We start from the raw sequence: 20,455 nt of genomic DNA, 5'->3' as shown, positions 1-20,455 counted from the left end.
CCAAGATACCAAGAAGTATGAAAAAATATGTTTAGTAATCACAAACACACACAAACACATGTACATGTAACACATGTAACAATGATAATCAAAAGAGAAAAGGAAAGGTAAGAATATTTTTTCTTTAAATCAAACTCTACATGTGTCTCTATATATCTTCTACCAGTTTGTCAGGTATGGGAACAGATTTGGGTAGGAGAGAGTGTATCTGTGTAGGGACTGTCTCAATTGTCTTCCTTATGGGAGCAGAAAAGATCTGCAGAGAGAAGACATCGGCGTAGGTGCGTAGTAACTCTAGCTAGATCTTTAATAAGCTCAAATACTTTCTAATGCACCAAGCCAGGTGAGTAGCTCCTGCCTGGAGCGCGCAGTGAATGGGAGGGAGAAAAGCTTCTGCAGGGATGGATCTTCAACTCAACGTGGTATGAAGAGCAGCGCTCAGAGCCACGGAGCACCTCCCACCGCAGGACAAACACCACCGAGCGGCCACTGAACAGAACACATCTTCTAGGTTTTCATATAAGGGTCCGGCCGCTCCTGCAGTCATTAGCATTCAGGTAATGGAAAAAAAAACACTGGAACAGGAACAAATCCTGATCTGTGATCTACCAAAGTAGGAGTCAGTATGCTCTCGCCCCACATATTGCGGTTTTGGAAGGCATAAAATGTTACTAATACTATATTCAGGGAAGACGAGGAAACACATGTAACAACAACAGTATATTAGATGTGTATAGTGCACTTCAGTAATCCAAAAACCCTTATAAAGCGAGACACAGAATCACAAAATAAACACAGAGCAAGCGGCGGCATAAACAAGGGGATAGAAAGCAGCCTGAGAACAGAGCGAGAACAGATATGGCAAAGCATATGGCGCTGATGAGCTGAGGAGTGGGACAGAGAAGTGAGAGGAACAGAGGAGGTAAGGGGCAGAGAGAAAGAGATGTGTTCTTAGGTTGGGATTTACACATAGATGGGGATCCAAACAGTCTGACTTAGGAGGTTAGAAGATGGGAAAGTTACCAGACCCACTTAGGAGTGCCTCGGAGTACGAGTGAGTGTGTGGGTCGCAAAGAACAGAGAGATAAGAGGGAGCAAGACTGTTAAGAGCAGTGAATGTGAGGAGAATTGTGAAATTTATGCATTTTTGACACCTGAAGTCATTGGAGATTACATAAATGGGTGTGACTTGCTGAGACAAGCAGGCATGAGTTAAGGCTAAGAATTCTGAATCATTTGGAGTTTGTGAAGTAAAAAGGAATGAATACCAATGAGAAGAGAGTTGCAGTAATTAAGATGGCTAGATCAAGAGATGAAAGCATGAATTAGAGTCAGTGGCGGAGTCAGAGAGAGATGATGGTCTGTGAAATGTTGCACAAGTGCAAGAAAGCAGTTTTAACAGCAGCATTAGGGCGTACTCACACTAGGCTCTGTGATCCGGGCCCGGGCACGGTTGCCTGCCGAAGCACGGTTCGTTTGGCTAGTGTGAGCGCTCCAACCGTGCCCGGGCCCGGATCAGTTAACCGTGCTTGGGCCCGCTTGAAGAGGTGGGCCAGGGCACGATTCATGTGGACTCGGGCACGGTTCGCTTCTAGTGTGAGCGCTATCTGTGCCCGGGCCCGCTTGGTGCCTCGTCTGATTGGTTCATTTCGCTGGAACTCAAACATGACGTCAGTGATGCGATGCTCACGTTAAACAGTCATAGCGGCAAAGCGATTAGCAGACAATCGTTGTGTTAAATTATCGATAAATCTGTGCTTGCACCGTGTTTCTGCACTCCCAAAACAACTCCAAAAATACAATAAAAAGAGAATCGTGAACTCCATAGTGTTGTGCGAGCGCGCTTTTTTTCCAAATAAAGCGGCGTTGTGATGACGTAAGCGTGCTCGGGCCGGGTTGCTGAAGCCAGTGTGAGTGCAGGCCAGAGGGGGAGTGGGGAGGGGGGATAACCGGGCCCCAGCACGGAACCAGCAAACCGTGCCTAGTGTGAGTACGCCCTTAATGTACGATTTGAATGAGTGTTGAATCAAGAATTCATTCACTTAGATTACGAAACCGAGTAGGAAGGGGAAACAATTACCATTGTAGTTTATCTGAAGAGTTGTATTAGAGCGAATGAGAATGCGGTCAGTCTTATCATAGTTTAACATGCGACATACCTTGTACCATAGGATGTCTGGAATGGGCTTCCCATCAACTACCACAGCGAAACGTGGGGTTTCACCCACGCTTACGTCTAGATCTTCCATGATGGACTCAAACGTCGGGGCCACTGGAAAGAGAGGAGGTCAGAGACCAGGAACGAGGGATGGGGAGGGAGAGAAAGAAAGGAGTGGATCAAGACCAAAAGGAAAAAAAAGGACATATGATGAAATTCACCCGGGATGAGCGAATGTGCTGAGCCTACCTGCCATCTCCAGCGTGAGGAGGCAGGAGTCTGTGCCGTGCGAGTTGCTGGCGGTGAAGGTGAGCGGGCCCACGTCGCTGCTCTTCACCTTGCACAGTTTCAGCGTGTGTTGGTCGTCATCGGGCATGCTCATCTCGAAGAGTCCAGCTCTGCTGGACAGGGTCACTCCTCTCCTGACAAACACAGCAGAACACCATTCAGCTGTCACATGGCCGTGGGATACTGTAGAGTGCTGGTTGGCCGGGGAACGTTGAGAAGGGTACCAGTGCCACTCCAGGTATTCATGATCTTCCAGACTCTGGAGATTAGTTCTGATCCCTCAAACAATCAGATCCAGATAGTTAGCATCTTCAATAGGGGGTTTGCAGTTGGGATGGATCTAAACTACTTGGTGTTAAGTTCATCTCTAAGATATTAAGGGCCTAACAGTATAATTGGCCACTCACCTCTTCCAGATGACATTTGCATTGACATGGTTGATGGTGACTGTGATGCTGACTGACTGATTCTCCACTACATATACCACATCTGGTTTATCGATTATGACTGGGGCCTCCTGGACATATGGACCTGCATAGATGGATACAATACAACTTTGTAATCAGCTTCACTGTGTGTGTGTGTGTGTGTGTGTGTGTGTGTGTGTGTGTGTGTGTGTGTGTGTGTGTGAGAGAGAGAGAGAGAGAGAGAGAGAGAATTAGCTAGTCTAGCTTGTGATTGTGAATTCTCACTTGACCTCTGATTAAACTACTCTGATGAAACTTGTTCTCTCATATCCACACATGGATAGTTGTTATCAAAGCCTGTACATTAGAGTTCTATTCTACCTGGCATGTCAGTTTTTTGTTATACAGTGTTGGGTTTAATATTGATTTTGGCACTTCAGTTATGACAACAACTGTAGCACTTACCACATAACAGTTTTACAGTCAGTTTTTAGTTGTAGTCTGGTATGGGCCATGACCAGATAAAACGGGCCTGTATTCATGCATGCATACCTACCCCTGTCTATGAGCTGCACTGGGTCTGTGGTAGGAGACGGTTTACTGAAGGCTTTGCTGGTGATTGTCAGGACCCTGAAGGCATAGCGGACGCCTTTGGACAGCGAATTGATTGTATATGACGTTTGTTTCAGGCTGGAGGCGATGATGGTCCACTGGATGGAGCCCAGGGCCTGCTGCTGCACAGCATACATCAGGGTGTTTGGGTCTGGAACCACAAAAACGGAAGAGCCACTCATGTTTTCGGTTTGCTGGGTTTGACACATCAGGGTTTTTAATAATCTGACTCTGTTCTCCATCTGCTTCCCAACTCGTGCACCAAACAAGAAGAAAGACAGAACGCTGACAGACAAATGAGGACACTGTGAAACCATAAAACTGTGGTTGGATTTATAATGTAGTTGGTGCTTTCTCTTTTCACATCTGCTGGGCAAAATGCAACTATGGGGGAGCAGAGGCACAAAAAAAAATGCACAAGAAAAAATTGTACAAGAAATCCAGCAAAACAAATGCAAATGAATGTGAGTAGTACCAATGGAGGGGTCCAGCCTTTTGGGCTTCTTCCAGCTGAGGGTGATGGTCTTGCCAGTAATGGCCTCTATTACTGGAGCTCCATCTGGTGGATCTGGAAGAACGTCTGTCAGAAGGAGAATGAAGACAGATAAAGGTGAGTGGAACACACCTACACAACCACACACACACACACACACACACACACACACACACACACACACACACACACACACACACACACACCATAATTATCAAATGAAATGAAAGGCTTGACATTTTGGTCATGGATGAAGGAATGATGAAACACAGACAAGAATCGTCTGTTCGATCAAAAGAAGCTTGATGTCTGGAGGAGGCACACACCAATGTTCCTGTTAGAAATGATCATTAGAGAACCAGGAAGCGTGTAAAAGATACCACACTTGCAGTCATCAAGCACGTCCAGTAATGTGAAAAAGTATTTACTAGCGATGTAGCAAAATTTTTGCTTTTGTGGAATGCTGTAGGCTAAAAAAGCAAAAAACAGTGTAACAGCTGACAGCTATTTAACGTAGCATATTTATGTATCAGCTATTTAAGTCACATTTTGTGCGTCACATGGAACATAAACATGAATAAATAAATTAAATTAATGCATACATACATACATACATACATATATATTGACAACCCTGTCATGTTATCCTGGTAGAGTTCCTCAAGGTCATTACTGAAAGTATAATCACATCTTTCATCATTGGCTGGTTAAGGTCTGTAGCCGCCTACTGCGAGGGTAAATTAGAGTATATAATCCTGTCTGCAGAGAAAATTAATTAACTGCAACCTCCCCTCAGCTGAAAATGTGGTGATCAGATTCACTGAGATCTCCTCCCACCCAGGAGAAACTTCCCAAATCCTCCCTCTGCAAAAGAATCTGATCCAGCTTCCTTCTCTCATAACATATTAATAAACAGAAACCTACAAAATAGAGAAACATTAGAAATTGTAGACGTTTTTTATTTTGCCTTCACATATGATTATAGGCTAAAGTGTGGAGCTAAAGACTTTGACTTTGCAGTGCAGGCTCTGCATTCTCGGCATGCTCTGAGGAGGAAAAGCAGTGATGATGATGATAGTGATGATAGGGATGATGATGATGATGATGTTTTTCTTACCCGTCACATAGAGATGGGCATAGCAGGTGGCCTTGCCCACTTTGTTTGAAATTACGCTTTTGTAGACGCCACCATGAGCGTGACAGACAGATCGAATAACCAGACTGTGGATGTCTCGGACTGAGAGAGAGAGAGAGAGAGAGAAAGAGAGAGAGAGAAGAAAAAGAAGCATAATTGTTTAATAGTGCTTGAGAACGACTGTGAAAGGTTACTGTGAAAAGATCAGAGAGAGAGATTCAGAGAGGTAAGGAATTGGAGGGCATTAGGAAGGGTATTCAGATGGACATGGAAACAGCCATCAGTAACTCTCAGCTCTTGACACCTTCATTTCACTGCCGGCACGGCCTTCCTGCTGGCTAGTAAAATTCAATAGCAACGTACACTGCGTCATCTTCCTGTCCTCTGTGCTGTCTATCTTTTTGCCATTGTGGAACCAGGCGATGGTGGGGTACGGCAGGCCGGCCACCTTGCACTTCAGAACGGCCTCTTTGCCCTCAATCACGTCCAGGTCGTACAGTGGCTTGACGAAGTCCGGCATGGTGAAGCGCTCCACCTCGCTCTCGGGCACCTCCGGCTCCTCCGGGATGGAGGGCATCTTCTCTAACTTCGCCCTGAATGGGGGTGGAGCAGAAGAGGTGGGTGGGGGTGGTTTTAGAGGACAGAGAAAGAGGGGAAGAGAGACAAAGATGGAGAGAAAGAGGGGGGGGAGTGTGGCATGGCACTTTGAATATTTAATTTCAAGCATAAACAATGAGACTGACAGAGTGTAAACAAATCCCAAGCGAACATTTGAATAATCTGTGTATGCTAAAGGCTGTAGGGGATAATGTTCTTAGTTAGCAGATGTTTGTGGGGATTTGTACTAATGTGGGGTGGCACGCGAACACACCAATTAACACTGTGTGGACATAATCAGATCAGGCAGGGACAGGTGAAGAAGCTTACATCTGCGAGGAGATAGCCGGCCGTGGTTCCTGCACGTACAGCTCAGCTGAGCAGTCTGCCTTGCCATGCTGGTTCTGCGCAACCACCGTGTAGAAGCCCTCGTCCTCGCTGCTGACGTGAGCGATGACCAGAGAGTGGCGGCCACCTTCCTTCAGGACGCGGACGTCCTCACTCTCCACCAGAGGGTGGTCTGACGGAGGCCGAGACGCACAAGACGTTCACTTTTCGGAGAGATGCTAAACCGAGGACGGACGATGGATCTTAGGAACAAGGATCCTACCAAAGTGGCTCCAGGTAACCTTGGGTGGCGGCGTTCCGCTGACCTTGCAGTCAAAGCGCGCGGTCCGACCCTCGATGACCTCCAGCACGTCCAGCTTTCGGGTGAAGAGGGGCTCCACGGATGCGATGACCTTCAGTTTGGCACAGGAGGTCAGTTCCTCTGAAGAAGACAAGCGGCGATAATCACCATGGTCATGAGAATCGTGCTATAATGGAAGGCAATTTTTAATCATATTAATCATATTTCAGACTAGCTCCTAGACGTGGAAAGCCAAGAAGGAAAGCCTAGTCCCTGTGCCCACTGTGTCCCCTCCTACTCCTCCCTTTTCTCTAACCTCCTTCTCTCCTCTCTCAGCTGAGATGTTGCTTCAGCTGCTGACATCCAGCAGTCCCACCACATGCCCTCTGGACCCCATCCCATCCACACTCCTCCAGACAATCTCCCACGAACTCCTCCCTTTCATCTCGACCATCATCAACAACTCCTTATCTTCAGGAATTGTGCCATCATCATTCAAGGCGGCTAGGGTGGTGCCAATCCTAAAGAAACCCAACCTTGACGCCACCAACATCAGCAACTACAGACCGGTATCTCTCCTCTCATTCCTCTCTAAGATCCTTGAACGGGCTGTACACAACCAGCTATCCTCTTTTCTCTCACAGAACCAGCTTCAGGACCCCAACCAATCTGGCTTCAAGCCAGCACATTCTACGGAAACTGCACTCACTGCAGTAACTGAGAAACTCCATGCAGCTAGAGCAACTGGACTATCATCAGTTCTGATTCTCCTTGACCTTTCGGCGGCCTTTGACACAGTCAATCACAAGATCCTCCTGTCCATCCTCTCAGGCCTTGGTATCACTGGCAATGCATGGACGTGGTTTGCATCCTACCTGGAGGGTCGTTCCTACCAAGTAACATGGGGAGGATCAACATCCACGCCATGCAAACTCTCCACCGGTGTTCCACAAGGCTCAGTGCTGGGTCCACTTCTTTTTTCCCTTTATACCCGCTCACTGGGTGAGTCAATCTCTGCACATGGCTTCTCTTATCACTGTTATGCGGATGACAACCAGCTCTTCTTTTCCTTCCCACCTTCTGACACACAGGTTTCAGCTCGAATCTCTGCATGTCTGAAAGACATTGCCTCTTGGATGGCAGCTCACCACCTAAAGCTTAACCCAAGCAAGACAGAGATGCTGTACATCCCTGCAAGAGCCAGTCCTCATCGTGATCTTTCTATCTCATTCGAGAACAACGTGATCACTCCATCCATGGAAGCACGTAGCCTTGGTGTAGTTGTCGACAATCAACTCTCCTTCACGGCCCACGTTGCTAACACAACACGATCATGCAGATTCGTCCTTCACAACATTCGGAGGATTCGGCCATTTCTCTCTAGGGAGGCCACTCAGGTCCTTGTCCAGTCCCTTGTTATCTCAAGACTGTACTACTGCAACTCCCTACTGGCTGGTCTTCCTATGCATGCCATCAAACCCCTGCAACTGATCCAGAACGCTGCAGCTCGGCTGGTCTTCAACCTTCCCAAGTTCAGCCATGTCACTCCCTTGCTGTGCTCCCTCCACTGGCTTCCGGTAGCTGCCCACATCAAATATAAAACCCTGGTGCTGGCCTACAAAGCAAAGAATGGTCCAGCTCCTCCTTACTTGATGGCCATGGTAAAACCCAGATGCATACCTAGAGCCCTCCGCGCCTCAAGTATGTCTCGTCTTGACCCTCCATCATCCAGGACACATGGGAGACAAGCATCCAGACTTTTCTCTGTCCTGGCTCCAAGGTGGTGGAATGAACTTCCCTTGTGTGTCCGAACATCGGAGTCACTTGCTGTCTTCAGACGCCGACTGAAGACCCACCTCTTTCAAGTGCACTTTGCATAATTATGCTTTGTCTATTGTACTTCATCGTCTCTTTCCTCAGGTGTTAGTTACAGGTATTGCTTACTGTCTTTTTCTCAGGTATTGTGCATAATTGGGTTATAGGAATTGTTTACTGTCTTTTTCCTCAGGTGATGTGTATATTCAGGTATAATTGTTAGGTATCATTTGACTTTCGTCTAGTGGTTTTTCCAGCTTGGAGTACCTTGTGTTCAGGACTATCTATTCTACCTTGGAGATTCCAAGCAACTACGTAGCACTTTTGTAAGTCGCTCTGTATAAGAGCATCTGCTAAATGCCATAAATGTAAATGTAAATGTAAGAAGGTTCCATGCGCTTACTCAGAACTCACAGAAGTCAACCCAGACGATAACCACACTCTCCAGTGGATAACCACACTCTCCAGTCAGTCAAATCCGGCATCAGAGGGCACAGGGACCTGAACTACTAACGCCCTAATCTAATAATCTAGTCCTAAATACATGTTGTGTATTTGCTAAAACTAAAATAAAAACAGGAGCTGAAACAAAACCTGGCCAGAGTGACCTACTAGGTTTGTCCACATCCTGGCATTTTGACCAAAAAAATATAGAAAGAGGAGGATTTCACACCTTTGGCTGTGCTCAGTTTGCAGGTGTATGTGCCACTGTCATCCTCGTGCACGGAGTTGAGCAGCAACCTGCACCTCCTGCCATCAAAGTGCATCTTGCAGTTCAGCAGGGCGGGCTGGATGAGTTTGCCGTCGGACAACCAGTCTACGTCCACGTCCTGCGGGCCGACCATGTGACACTCAAACAGCGCTGTCTCCCCAGCCGTCACGATCGCGTCCCTGAGAGGTCGCACCACGGCCAGGCCGGGCTCCATGGGAGCGGCTGGAGGAGCAGTGAACACAGGACATACGCACGCAGACACCAGCATGGAGCCAACATAATTTCTTGGTTAGTGATTGGTTTTTTAGGAGTGCCAGTGGACATCTACCGTTTTTATTTAATAATGCTAAAAAAAAGCAGGTGAAGAAAGAGATATATTTAATGATGCAATCTTACAATATTAAAATCCATATTTTGTCAACACTTTGACAAATGCAATCTACAGTGATCCATGGAACATTAAATAACAAAAAGAAAATCCATGAATAATTTGTCAGTGACAGCAGTGACTTGTATTTGTTGAAGCACACGTAGCTGGGTTACTGTCGGAAGCGTTGATAGTTTGATCTGCTAACAGTTTGTGTTTTGCAGTAACTTGGCAATATAGCATCATAACAATATCCTGCCTACCACCTTAATCCATATACACCTTGAAAAAGGCTCAGAATTGCCGCATGTCTGGTGGTAATTCACTCTGGCTGTCTTTAATCTGCACATGTAATCTACAACAAGTGTGATGTCTTTAAAATAACATTCCATTTGCTTTCTCAGGTGAAACATATTACACATATACTTACAATAGATTAACTGGACTGCAAACTAAAAATAACAGAAGACAGAAACAAAGCTTACAGTGTCTTATAATGTGCAGGTTTTAAAAACAGTAAAAAAATACATACATCTATGTGGAGGAATCTGTCTGTGGCAGAAGCAGCAATTATCACTCTAATCACACAGTGCTGTGAACGAGAACCTCATCTATTGTTTAGAGGCCCTCCACTGCGGTTCTGATGTGAAGTGTGTGATGGAGCACAGAAGAGCCTCTCCACCCCACTGCACCACCACCCACGGCTGAGTTTCCTGTAATGAGGGCGGATGCCGTGATCATGTGTCAGCACGTCTCTCCTACGTGTACGCAGACCCACAAGCAGCCTCTGCCGATGCCCACTGAGCTGACCTTATTTCACCAATTAGGGGAGTTTATCATGTGCCAGGGTTCAATATATAACCTGGAGAGATCTTATTTGTAAAAAAAAAATGAGATCTTAAAAAAAATAAAACACTTGGATCCATGATTGACTGTAAAGAGAATATTCTCAGGTCTCTGTTGTGCCTATAATTACATGCCCTATAATTACATGGGTTACTGTAGTGCAGAGGTTGGTATGATGAGATGGCCTCATTGTGCGGGGTGCAGATTTAGACAAGAGGTTCACCTTTAACATCCAGGTTGGCTTCGCAGTGCTTGGTTCCATACTCATTGATGATCTTGCAGGTGTACACACCACTGTCTGACTTCACAGCCGATTTAATTATCATCTCGCAGTCGCCGTCCTCGGTCTCCCGGACAATGTGCCGTGGGCCGGTTTTTATAGTCACTCTGTCCCTCAACCTAGAGCGAGATGAAGAGCAGGATTTATTGAGAGCTTAAGTGCTATGTTTAAAATCAGATTCCAAAAATACTATGCAAATGAAAATCTCTCATAATTTTGTACGTAGAAATTCATACAGGAAAAAGGCAAAGCCACAAACTAAACCAACAATTTCAAACATTAAACCAAAACACAATTACCAACTCCTTTCTGTTAAATTTTTCTTAAAAGTACAATCAAGTATCTACATTAATGTATAATATTCACCCACTCTAAGCATCTGATTTATATAATTTATCCAAGTATATGCCAATCAAACAATTACATGCATCACAACATTTGGCAGAAACCCTAATTCACAATGAATTACAGCTTTACAAAAGTGCTTTACAATACGAAGCTGCACATCTGCACTTTGTATTTAAATGCTTTATGTTTTTTAAGGCGCTAAACCTCATGCATTTTACTTTAACCTATAGATTAAGCACCGCCGTGATTTTTCATGCTGTGACACTGGGGGATCTTACCAGTAGAGTATCGGTTTGGGTTGCCCACTCACTCGCACTGACATGATCACCTCTTGTCCCTCTATGACGCTCTGATCCCCAGGAGTAGCCTGTAGAGATGACAACAGGCTCATTTTGTCCATCCCAATCACAAAGACCCCAAACCAAATATAGAGACATCATTAGTGGGGTCTCATGTGCATGGGTTGATTTATCCGCCCACAGGCAGTGGTGTCAATTCCAGGTTCAGAAAGTAAAAGTCCTCACCAAGATTTTGCTCAGGCTTCCTGGATTGTGTTGATTCCGCTAAATTTACCTGGATTGCACTAATTAGAAAATCTAGCAAGCTTGAGCAAAATCCTGGTGAGCATTTTTACTTTCTGAACCTGGAATTGACACCTCTGCCCACAGGGCCACAATGGACAAGATGCATGCTAATATAGACCAAGATATTTAAACTACCATCACAATTACCTGAAAAGCAGGGGCCTCCTTGAACCGAGTATCAATGATCTTCCGTGGTTCAGGGCCCCGGTAGGACATTCCACCGAAGTCCATACCCTCTTCCAGTGGGCTGAGGTACTCCTCGTCTGACGTGATGGGGCTACTCACGTCCATGGGCACGCCAAGGTTGCCCCTTGGGTCTTGGCTGGGTTCTGAGGGGAAAACATGGGGCGCAGACATGAGACGAGGACAGAGCCTTCATCCATTACACACCCGCTTCAACAAAAAAAAACCCCTTCAGGATATGAGTGATGGTAGAACACAAAGACGCTCGTCTCTGGAACTTGGGGTCATTTGTCTCAAAAACTTCAACCACAATTTAACATTGTGATTTCATAAAATCTGACAGGATATTTCATGGTAGGATTTGGAAGCTATAACTGTCATTCTTAGTCCAGATAGTCACATTATATCATATCATGTATTTTTTTATTAAATATAACTAGAATGACTCCTGCTTGTACATACATCCACAACACATTATCACGCATTGCATGGCATTGCACTCATGACCTTTAAATCGTGATCTGAATCCAAAGGATAATGCAGGAAAACTCATTTTCAGCTTGATGAACCCACTGAAGTATCAAATTCAGCAAGGCTATCAGGGCTTGTGCTAGGTCGTCCGCTGCCTCTGTGAGACGGGCTTTGGGGTCCAGTGTGTGGGAGAGGACAGGGGAGGATTAGAGGGATATTAAAGGTGAAAGGCAGGAGCTAAATAGAAAGGAGCTCTTCTGAGCTCCAGGTGGCTGTGGACAGAATAAATCTTATAATGCCAGATCCAATCTCCCAATGTGCCAACGTGGAGATACAGCTCCACAGGGAATGAGTCGTCATGAACCGCACCAATCCACGGAGAGGGAAACGGAGGCTACTGGTTCTGTAGCTCTAAAGACTTCCTGTTGTGCTGAAAAAATTTGAAGGTTCGGTTTAATTTTATATTCAGCATCTCTGAATGACAACATAAAAACCTAAGATGATACGAAAAGCTATAGGTATCCAGTGTTGACATTCTAAAGCATTTCTCACTATAAAATTATACAATTATCCATAGCCTATAGATATTTAAATAATTCTGCAGTGCATTATAATAAAATGTGATGCACTTATTTAAGAAAATCTAAAACAATGGCAGGACTGATTGTGTGAATTGCACTCTCTCTCTCAGCAAGCATGTGCTCCTGTCTTCAGAAAAGGTTTGGTGTGCGCACTGAGGGGAATAAATAGACACTGTATGCTGGGTTCTGATTATCATATACAGCTTCAATTACAGCGGAAACAGTGACTTTTAGAAAAGAAAATCAGCCACTTATTGATGGCATGTAGACGTCTGCACATCAAATGAACTTTAACAGTGCAGAGAACAGAAATGACAAAAACTAGATGAAAAAGGTGAACATGACTAGGAATAAAAATAGCTGTCACTCAGAATATATGGATATTCAACCAAGATGAAATTATGTATTCCTTCACTAGAAAACTCAGTTCATTATTATAATATAGGACATGTGTGTCCTGACACCTGCCATAAACTAGAGATGGACTGTGGAGTTCTGGTGTGGGTTGGATCCTGACACCTTTTGCAGTGTACTGTCAGCACCAACAGAGAAGACAGATCTCTTATCTTTAAACTCAGAATTAGACACTTCTAAGCAGATGTGCATGCATGCTACACACACACACACACACACACACACACACACACACACACACACACACACACACACACACACACACTCACACTCACACTCACTCACACACACACTCACGCACACGCACACGCACGCGCACGCACACGCACACACACACACACACACACACACACACACACACACACACACACACACACACACCTACAGAGCCTCTACTGGTTCCCATTGACTGATTAAAGTGATGAGACAGCCAAGCTATGGCTCTCATAACAACCACACTATTTATACCTTACAGTACATTCACATCTGGTGTCATTTCAATAAATCTATAGTACATTATACACACAAATGTACACAATTTGTGTGTAAGAATTGCGAGGAAACAGGATGCAGAGCAGAGAGCGTTTCATAAACGTATAAGTTTTATTTATGACAATACAGTACTTCACAAACGTGGGACACAGTCACACAACAACTGACAAACAACATAGACGACACACTTAAATACACTGATGACAAGAAGACATGAGTGTAATGCAGTGATAATGAGACAAGAAACAGGTGATATGAATAACAGCACACATAGACACAGACGAACATATACACGAACACCAATGAGCCCGAGGGGGGAGTCAGGGCTGGACCATCCTTAGGCACAGGTGGGGAGTGCGTGTTGGTAGCTGTTAGTTCGTGGTGTGGTGACTGCAACTGCCCCTGTCAGAGCTCCTCCTGGCCTTGGAGGGGCATACGTTCGAGGAGCACTCACCAGTCCAGGAAGAGTGCGCAGTGGAAATGCCCTCATTCTCTGTCTCCATCTCGGAGACGGAAGTGGCAAAAGCTTTCTCTATTTCCCGACCCAATGGTGAGAGGACTCCCCTCTCTCCACACTGCCCTCCTCCGAGTACTCAGAGTCAGTTGAGCCCCCACCACCACCACCACTTCCAGCACTTGAGTGCCCTGGGGAGGTCTGGGTTGCTGAGGAGAAGAACCCCTCACTGGCTGGCTGGTCTCCCCTCTGACCACAGGATCAGAGAGGTCCTGCTGGAAAGCCAGCCGGTCCGACATGTTAGTTCTCATGTTGCAGGATGGAGGGGATGGTACCTCTTTCCCTCCCTGCCATGTTTACCCTAGGGCACTGCAGTTGTTCATCGCTTCTGTAACAACTGCAAGGAATCAGGATGCCAAGGATTGTATAGCTTTTTATTAACGACAATGCAGTACTTCACAAACATTTATGGCTCGAGGTCACTCAGGTCAGACAACGACTAACAAATAACATGGACAACACACAAACTTAAATACACCGATGGTAACAAGACATGAGTATAACATGAGCGTAACACATAACGATAACAAGACAAGAGACAGGTGACACGAATAACACAGGCGAACACACTCTGAGAAACACAAATGAACGTAAGCACATGTAGATAAAGACGAATGAACCTGAACCACTATGAACCCGAAGGAGGAGCCAGGGCTAGATCGTGACATCATGTTTCTTATTTAATTTTCAACAACGATTAATTTCTTTTAGGTAAAAGGCTTGATCTGAAGGAACCCTACTACCGATCCATTATATAAAAAAATAACGAGATTTTTCTAAAGCAGAACAAGAACACCACACACATGGGTGATTGCATCCAATGTGACTTTATGCCAAATCTCTGACAGGCTATTATTCAAAATGAGACAGATATACAAATAAGCATCACAAAAGCGGAAATTTGAATTTTAATGGGCAGATGGTCCTACAGATGGCCACTGAATTTCTCTCTGGTCAAGCAGGATTAGTACAACTAGTGGTCAAGTTGTTGAGAAAACAGGTAGGATGGTTGGTTTCACCAGAAGGGGTTTGAATTTCTGGGAGGCGATGGGATAAATAATGCATCTCCTGCCTTCCTGAATCTGAACTACATCAGCTGCGCACACAAAATCAAACACTACACTACATAGGAGGTTTTTTCTTACCCCCCACCTGCACCTGTGGCCCGTGTGCCCAACCCCTTTAAGAAAAAAGGGAGTTTGCCCTGTTCTTGATTTGGTTTGAAGAAATCATTTAAAGACAGTATTTAAAATATTGACAATAGAGTAGCCCTGTTGAAATGGGTCAGCTTAATTAATGTTAATCATAACCCATGCATGAGATAAGTATTTATATCTTTTCCCTTTGAGGCAATTATATTGGTAGTGTTTAGTGCAAGCCAATAAGCAGAGTGGCTTAGAGAGACTCTGAGCATGAGAGAGAGAGCACAAGAAAGAAAAAAGCAAATAGAAGCTGACATTTCGGTACCAGTTTGTTGTGTTATATAATCACCTTTTAGAATGTTTATGTTTAGAATGTTTAATGTTAGTCTGTTTTGGTTGTTGAACAGAGCTTAAATGAGCAGTCTCACACCTTTCTACAGACTTTCTTATTAATGCAAAATTACTATTACTAAATGGAAATTACTGATTGTGTGATGCTGGAAACATGACGCTACACAGACGCTTGCAGACGTTCAATAAAGTAAGATTTAATGATAACAGGGAGATCCAAAGAGAGGTCGGGGGCAGTCCAGGTTCATACACTACAGCAATATAAACAAGCAGAGGTACCAGAGGGCTAATCCAAGAGAGGGGAACACGGAACACACTATACAGGTCAAACCAGGGTATCATACACGAATAAGGCTTGGTACGCTTCCAATGGAATGTCGGCAATACTTCGCAACGTTGCACAAGCATGACTGGTCTTATATTGAACAAGCGTAATAGGCTACAGCTGGCTAATACTCCGGGGAGGCGGATCTCCGCCGTTGTGGTTGAGCATGCTGGGAATTGGAGTCCGCTGGGTCGGAGGTCGTGACAGTACCCTCCCCCGAGGCGGCCGGAACGGCCGAGCGCCGAGGACGTCCGCGACGCCCACCAGCCGCAGGAGGGGGAAGGATCGCTGTACTCCTGGGGCGGCCCCGGGGGCGAGGCGCCGGTCGCCCAGGATACCGGCGGTGGAAATCCGCCACCATTCCTTTGTCCCAGACGTCCTTAGCCGGCACCCATCGCTGTTCCTCCGAGCCGAATCCTTCCCAATCTATCAAATAATGCAGAACATTACCACGACGTTTGGAGTCTAGAATTGCACGTATGGTGTAGACGGGAGTACCGTCGTAATCAATGGTTATAGGCTGAACGTCCTCTATTGCAGCCTCGTCCAGGGGACCCGTAGTAGCAGGTTTCAGCAGGGACACGTGAAAGGAGTTGTTTATTCGGTAGTGTGGTGGAAGCTCGATTCTGTATGTCACCTCGTTGACACGCTTGGTGATCCGGAACGGTCCTATGAACCTGGGTTTGAGCTTGTGACAGTAACCTCTCAGACGTATGTCTCTCGTGGATAACCATACCCGATCCCCCACCTCATAGTCCGGGTTGGGACCACGCCGACGATCAGCCTTTACCTTGTTGCGCTGTAATACCGTGTTGATGCGTCGATGCGTCTCCTCCCAGACTTTCTCGCTACGCGTGATCCAGTTGTCAACAGCGGGGACGTCGGATTGTGTCGCTGTCCATGGTGCCATGTTCGGCTGGTAACCTAGACAACATTCGAATGGCGTAAGACCTGTAGCGGAGCTGGTTAGCGAATTCTGGGCCATCTCTGCCCACGGGAGAAACCTAGACCAATCAGTAGGGTTATTTAGACAGAACATCCTTAAGAACTTCCCGAGTTCCTGGTTGATTCGCTCACACTGACCGTTAGACTGAGGGTGGTATCCGGAAGTGAGGCTCACCGCGATTCCGAGTCGTTCTAGGAATGCCGACCATACTCGAGAGGTGAATTGCGGTCCCCGGTCTGTTACTATGTCCTCTGGGATTCCATAATTGCGAAAGACGTGTTGGAATACTGCCTCAGCGGTTTGAAAAGCGCTTGGGATACCGGGAAAGGGAATGAAGCGTACTCCCCGTGAGAATCTATCTACCACCGTAAGTACGGTGGTGTAGCCTTCCGAATCCGGCAGGTCAGTCACGAAGTCCAATCCCAAGTGGGTCCAGGGTCTCACCGGCACGGGCAGGGGGTGGAGTTTGCCTGCTGGAAGAGACTTCGGGGTTTTGCACTGTGAACACGTTGAACATGAGGCGACATACCTGTGCACGTCCGCGGTCATGCTCTCCCACCAATACCTCCGGGTGAGGAGCTGATGTGTGCGTGTCTCCCCTGGGTGACCTGTAGTGGGAGATGTGTGGGCCCATGCCAAAAGCCGGTCACGACATGCCGGGGGGACATAGGTTTTTTCTGGCGGACATTCTGCAGGTATTTCCGTGTCCTTCAGTAGTGCTGTAATCTCCTCGTCAATATCCCAACGTATAGAAGAGACTATGAGCTCGGACGGGATAACGGTTCCCGGTTTACCGTCGCTAGCCTCCCCCTCCTCTTGGTACATACGCGACAGAGCGTCCGCCTTTGTATTCCTCTGCCCAGGACGGTAGGTAATAGTGAAGTTGAACCTCTCGAAAAAGTGCGCCCACCGCGCCTGACGTGGAGATAGCTTCTGCACGTTGCGTATGTATTCCAGATTCTTGTGGTCAGTAATGACACGAAATGGGTGATCAGCCCCCTCCAACCAGTGACGCCATTCCCCCAACGCCAACTTTATCGCCAGGAGTTCACGTTCCCCGATGCCGTAGTTTCTCTCCGCCGCAGACAACTTGTGAGAGTAATATGCCACTGGATGCATTCGAGACTCACCAACCCGTTGCGACAGGACTGCACCCACACCCACGTTGGAGGCGTCAACTTCCACTATGAACGGAGCCGATGGGTCAGGATGCTTCAGCACAGGTGAGCTAGTGAAAGCACGCTTGAGGTTCCTATAGGCTTGTTCTGCCTCCGCGGTCCACTGGAGCTGCTTGGGTTTTCCTTTCAACAGAGCAGTGAGGGGCGCCGCCACGGAGCTGTAGCTGCGGATGAAACGTCGGTAGAAATTTGCGAACCCTAGAAAACTTTGTAATTGACGTACCGTACGTGGTATGGGCCATTGAAGGACAGCCTGGATCTTGTTGTCGTCCATGGTCACGCCCCCTGAGCTGATTTCGTAGCCTAGAAACGACACTGATGACTGGTGAAACAAACACTTTTCTAGTTTGACATATAGTTGATTCTGTAGTAGGGTACGTAGCACCTGGCGCACGTGTTCAATGTGTGTCTTCATGTCTGGGGAGTATATTAAGATGTCATCAATGTAAGCGATAACGCATTTCCCTAAGAACGCTCGCAACACATCGTTGATAAAGGCTTGAAAGACCGAAGGGGCTACACTTAAGCCGTAAGGCATCACCGTGTACTCGTAGTGCCCTCTGGTGGTGTGAAAAGCGGTCTTCCACTCGTCTCCCTTTTTTATTCGCACAAGGTTGTAGGCGCTTCTGAGATCCAATTTTGTAAACAGCTTGGCCTCACGGAGTTGTTCTAGTGCTGCGGGAATGAGTGGTAGAGGATACGGATACCTCTTGGATATCAGATTGACGCCTCGGTAGTCGATACAAGGCCGGAGTCCTCCGTCTTTCTTTCGCACAAAGAAGAAACCTGATGCAATAGGCGAGGTGGAAGGGCGAATAAAGCCCTGCTGTAAGGCTTCAGTAACGTACTCCTCCATAGTTCTCTCCTCCTCCCTGGACAGGGGATATATCCTTGCTTTAGGAAAGGAGACTCCCTCCAAGAGGTCGATGGCACAGTCGTAAGGTCGATGAGGGGGGAGGTGAGTAGCGTTCTCCTTACTGAACACTGCTTTCAGATCATGATACTCTGGTGGGAGTGAACAAGCCGTGGATTCCGCCGTCTCGGGACTTTCAATACTAGTGGACAGGAGCCGTAGACAAGCGGTGTGTATGCAATTCTCCAAGCAGTAGGAGGACCATTTGATTAGCTCTCGGGTCTTCCAAGAAACCTGTGGGTTATGTTTGCGAAGCCAAGGCAGGCCTAACACAATGGGGAATACAGATGAACTAACCACAAAGAACGACATATCTTCCGTGTGAAATGCACCAACTTGAACTTTAATGGGTACTGTTTGCTTATACACAAAACCCCCTCCTACAGGCGCCCCATCCAGAGCGGACAAAGAGATTTTTCGGACGAGGGGTTCAAGCGTGAACCCCAAATCCACTGCGAGAGCCTCGCGTATGAAGTTTCCCTCGGCTCCTGAATCGATTAACGCTGTGGAAACATACGCAGTAGCAGGTGAATGTATGACGACTGGTAGTGTGAGAGATTTGCACAGCTCTGGTTGGTCAACACTCACCCTGGTGGACCGGAGTTGGCTGCCGGGTTTGTTTCTGGTGGTCTGGGTACAGTTCCTCACCACATGCCCGGGTTCCCCACAATACAAACATAGGTTGCCCTCAAAGCGTCTTCTTCGTTCCTCCGGAGTGAGACGAGAGGAGTCGCACTACATAGGCTCGTCCGCCCTGTGGTGCTCAGTCTCCCGAGTGACAGCAGGTGAGGAAGGGACGACCTGCCTGGACTGGGTGCTCCTACGCTCGTTTAGCAGATGATCGATTCGGATCGTGAGTGCGATGAGCTGGTCCAAGTTGAGCCCTTCATCCCGACAGGCCACTTCCTGGAGGACCTCCGTTCTCAATCCGTTACGGTAAGTAACCATGAGAGCCGCCTCGTTCCATCCGCTACCAGCTGCTATGGTGCGGAATTCCCTCGCATAAACCGCCACTGAGCGCCTGCCCTGTCTCAGTTTGGGAAGCAGTTCCCCGCAGGATCTTCCTCCATGAGGGTGATCGAATACCGCCTTGAACTGTGTAATGAACTGGTCATACGTCAGCCCCCTCGTATTCTCCCAAGTGGCTGTGGCCCACTCCAAAGCCTCTCCGGTGAGACGTGAGATAAAGAAGGCGAAGTATTCTGTGATGCTGGAAACATGACGCTACACAGACGCTTGCAGACGTTCAATAAAGTAAGATTTAATGATAACAGGGAGATCCAAAGAGAGGTCGGGGGCAGTCCAGGTTCATACACTACAGCAATATAAACGAGCAGAGGTACCAGAGGGCTAATCCAAGAGAGGGGAACACGGAACACACTATACAGGTCAAACCAGGGTATCATACACGAATAAGGCTTGGTACGCTTCCAATGGAATGTCGGCAATACTTCGCAACGTTGCACAAGCATGACTGGTCTTATATTGAACAAGCGTAATAGGCTACAGCTGGCTAATACTCCGGGGAGGCGGATCTCCGCCGTCGTGGTTGAGCATGCTGGGAATTGGAGTCCGCTGGGTCGGAGGTCGTGACAGATTGAGTTTAAGAGCTATTTGTGTCTTCTGAAGTGAAGTTTATATCTAGTTTGTCATAAACATTGGAGCCTTGGAGCAT

General features: G+C 46.8%; 1 protein-coding gene across 3 annotated transcripts in view; it reads right to left on the bottom strand.

Annotated features, from left to right (window-relative positions):
- Positions 1-20,455, bottom strand: part of spegb (striated muscle enriched protein kinase b) — a 74,510-nt gene that overhangs the window by 19,590 nt on the left and 34,465 nt on the right. For all 3 annotated transcript variants that reach the window (XM_077002510.1, XM_077002511.1, XM_077002512.1), the window contains 13 exons: positions 11,418-11,599; positions 10,965-11,053; positions 10,282-10,457; positions 8,807-9,067; positions 6,301-6,459; positions 6,021-6,210; positions 5,457-5,686; positions 5,076-5,195; positions 3,941-4,045; positions 3,410-3,616; positions 2,854-2,977; positions 2,408-2,580; positions 2,160-2,272 (listed from right to left, as the gene is read on the bottom strand). In XM_077002510.1, coding sequence (XP_076858625.1) covers positions 2,160-2,272; positions 2,408-2,580; positions 2,854-2,977; positions 3,410-3,616; positions 3,941-4,045; positions 5,076-5,195; positions 5,457-5,686; positions 6,021-6,210; positions 6,301-6,459; positions 8,807-9,067; positions 10,282-10,457; positions 10,965-11,053; positions 11,418-11,599 — 2,129 coding nt within the window. The remainder of the gene's footprint in view (positions 1-2,159; positions 2,273-2,407; positions 2,581-2,853; positions 2,978-3,409; positions 3,617-3,940; positions 4,046-5,075; positions 5,196-5,456; positions 5,687-6,020; positions 6,211-6,300; positions 6,460-8,806; positions 9,068-10,281; positions 10,458-10,964; positions 11,054-11,417; positions 11,600-20,455) is intronic.

This window comes from Brachyhypopomus gauderio, chromosome 4, assembly GCF_052324685.1.
Source record: "Brachyhypopomus gauderio isolate BG-103 chromosome 4, BGAUD_0.2, whole genome shotgun sequence".
Lineage (NCBI taxonomy): Eukaryota > Metazoa > Chordata > Actinopteri > Gymnotiformes > Hypopomidae > Brachyhypopomus > Brachyhypopomus gauderio.
The sequence above is the reverse complement of the archived record's forward strand: the minus strand, read 5'-3'. Positions and strand labels throughout refer to the sequence as shown.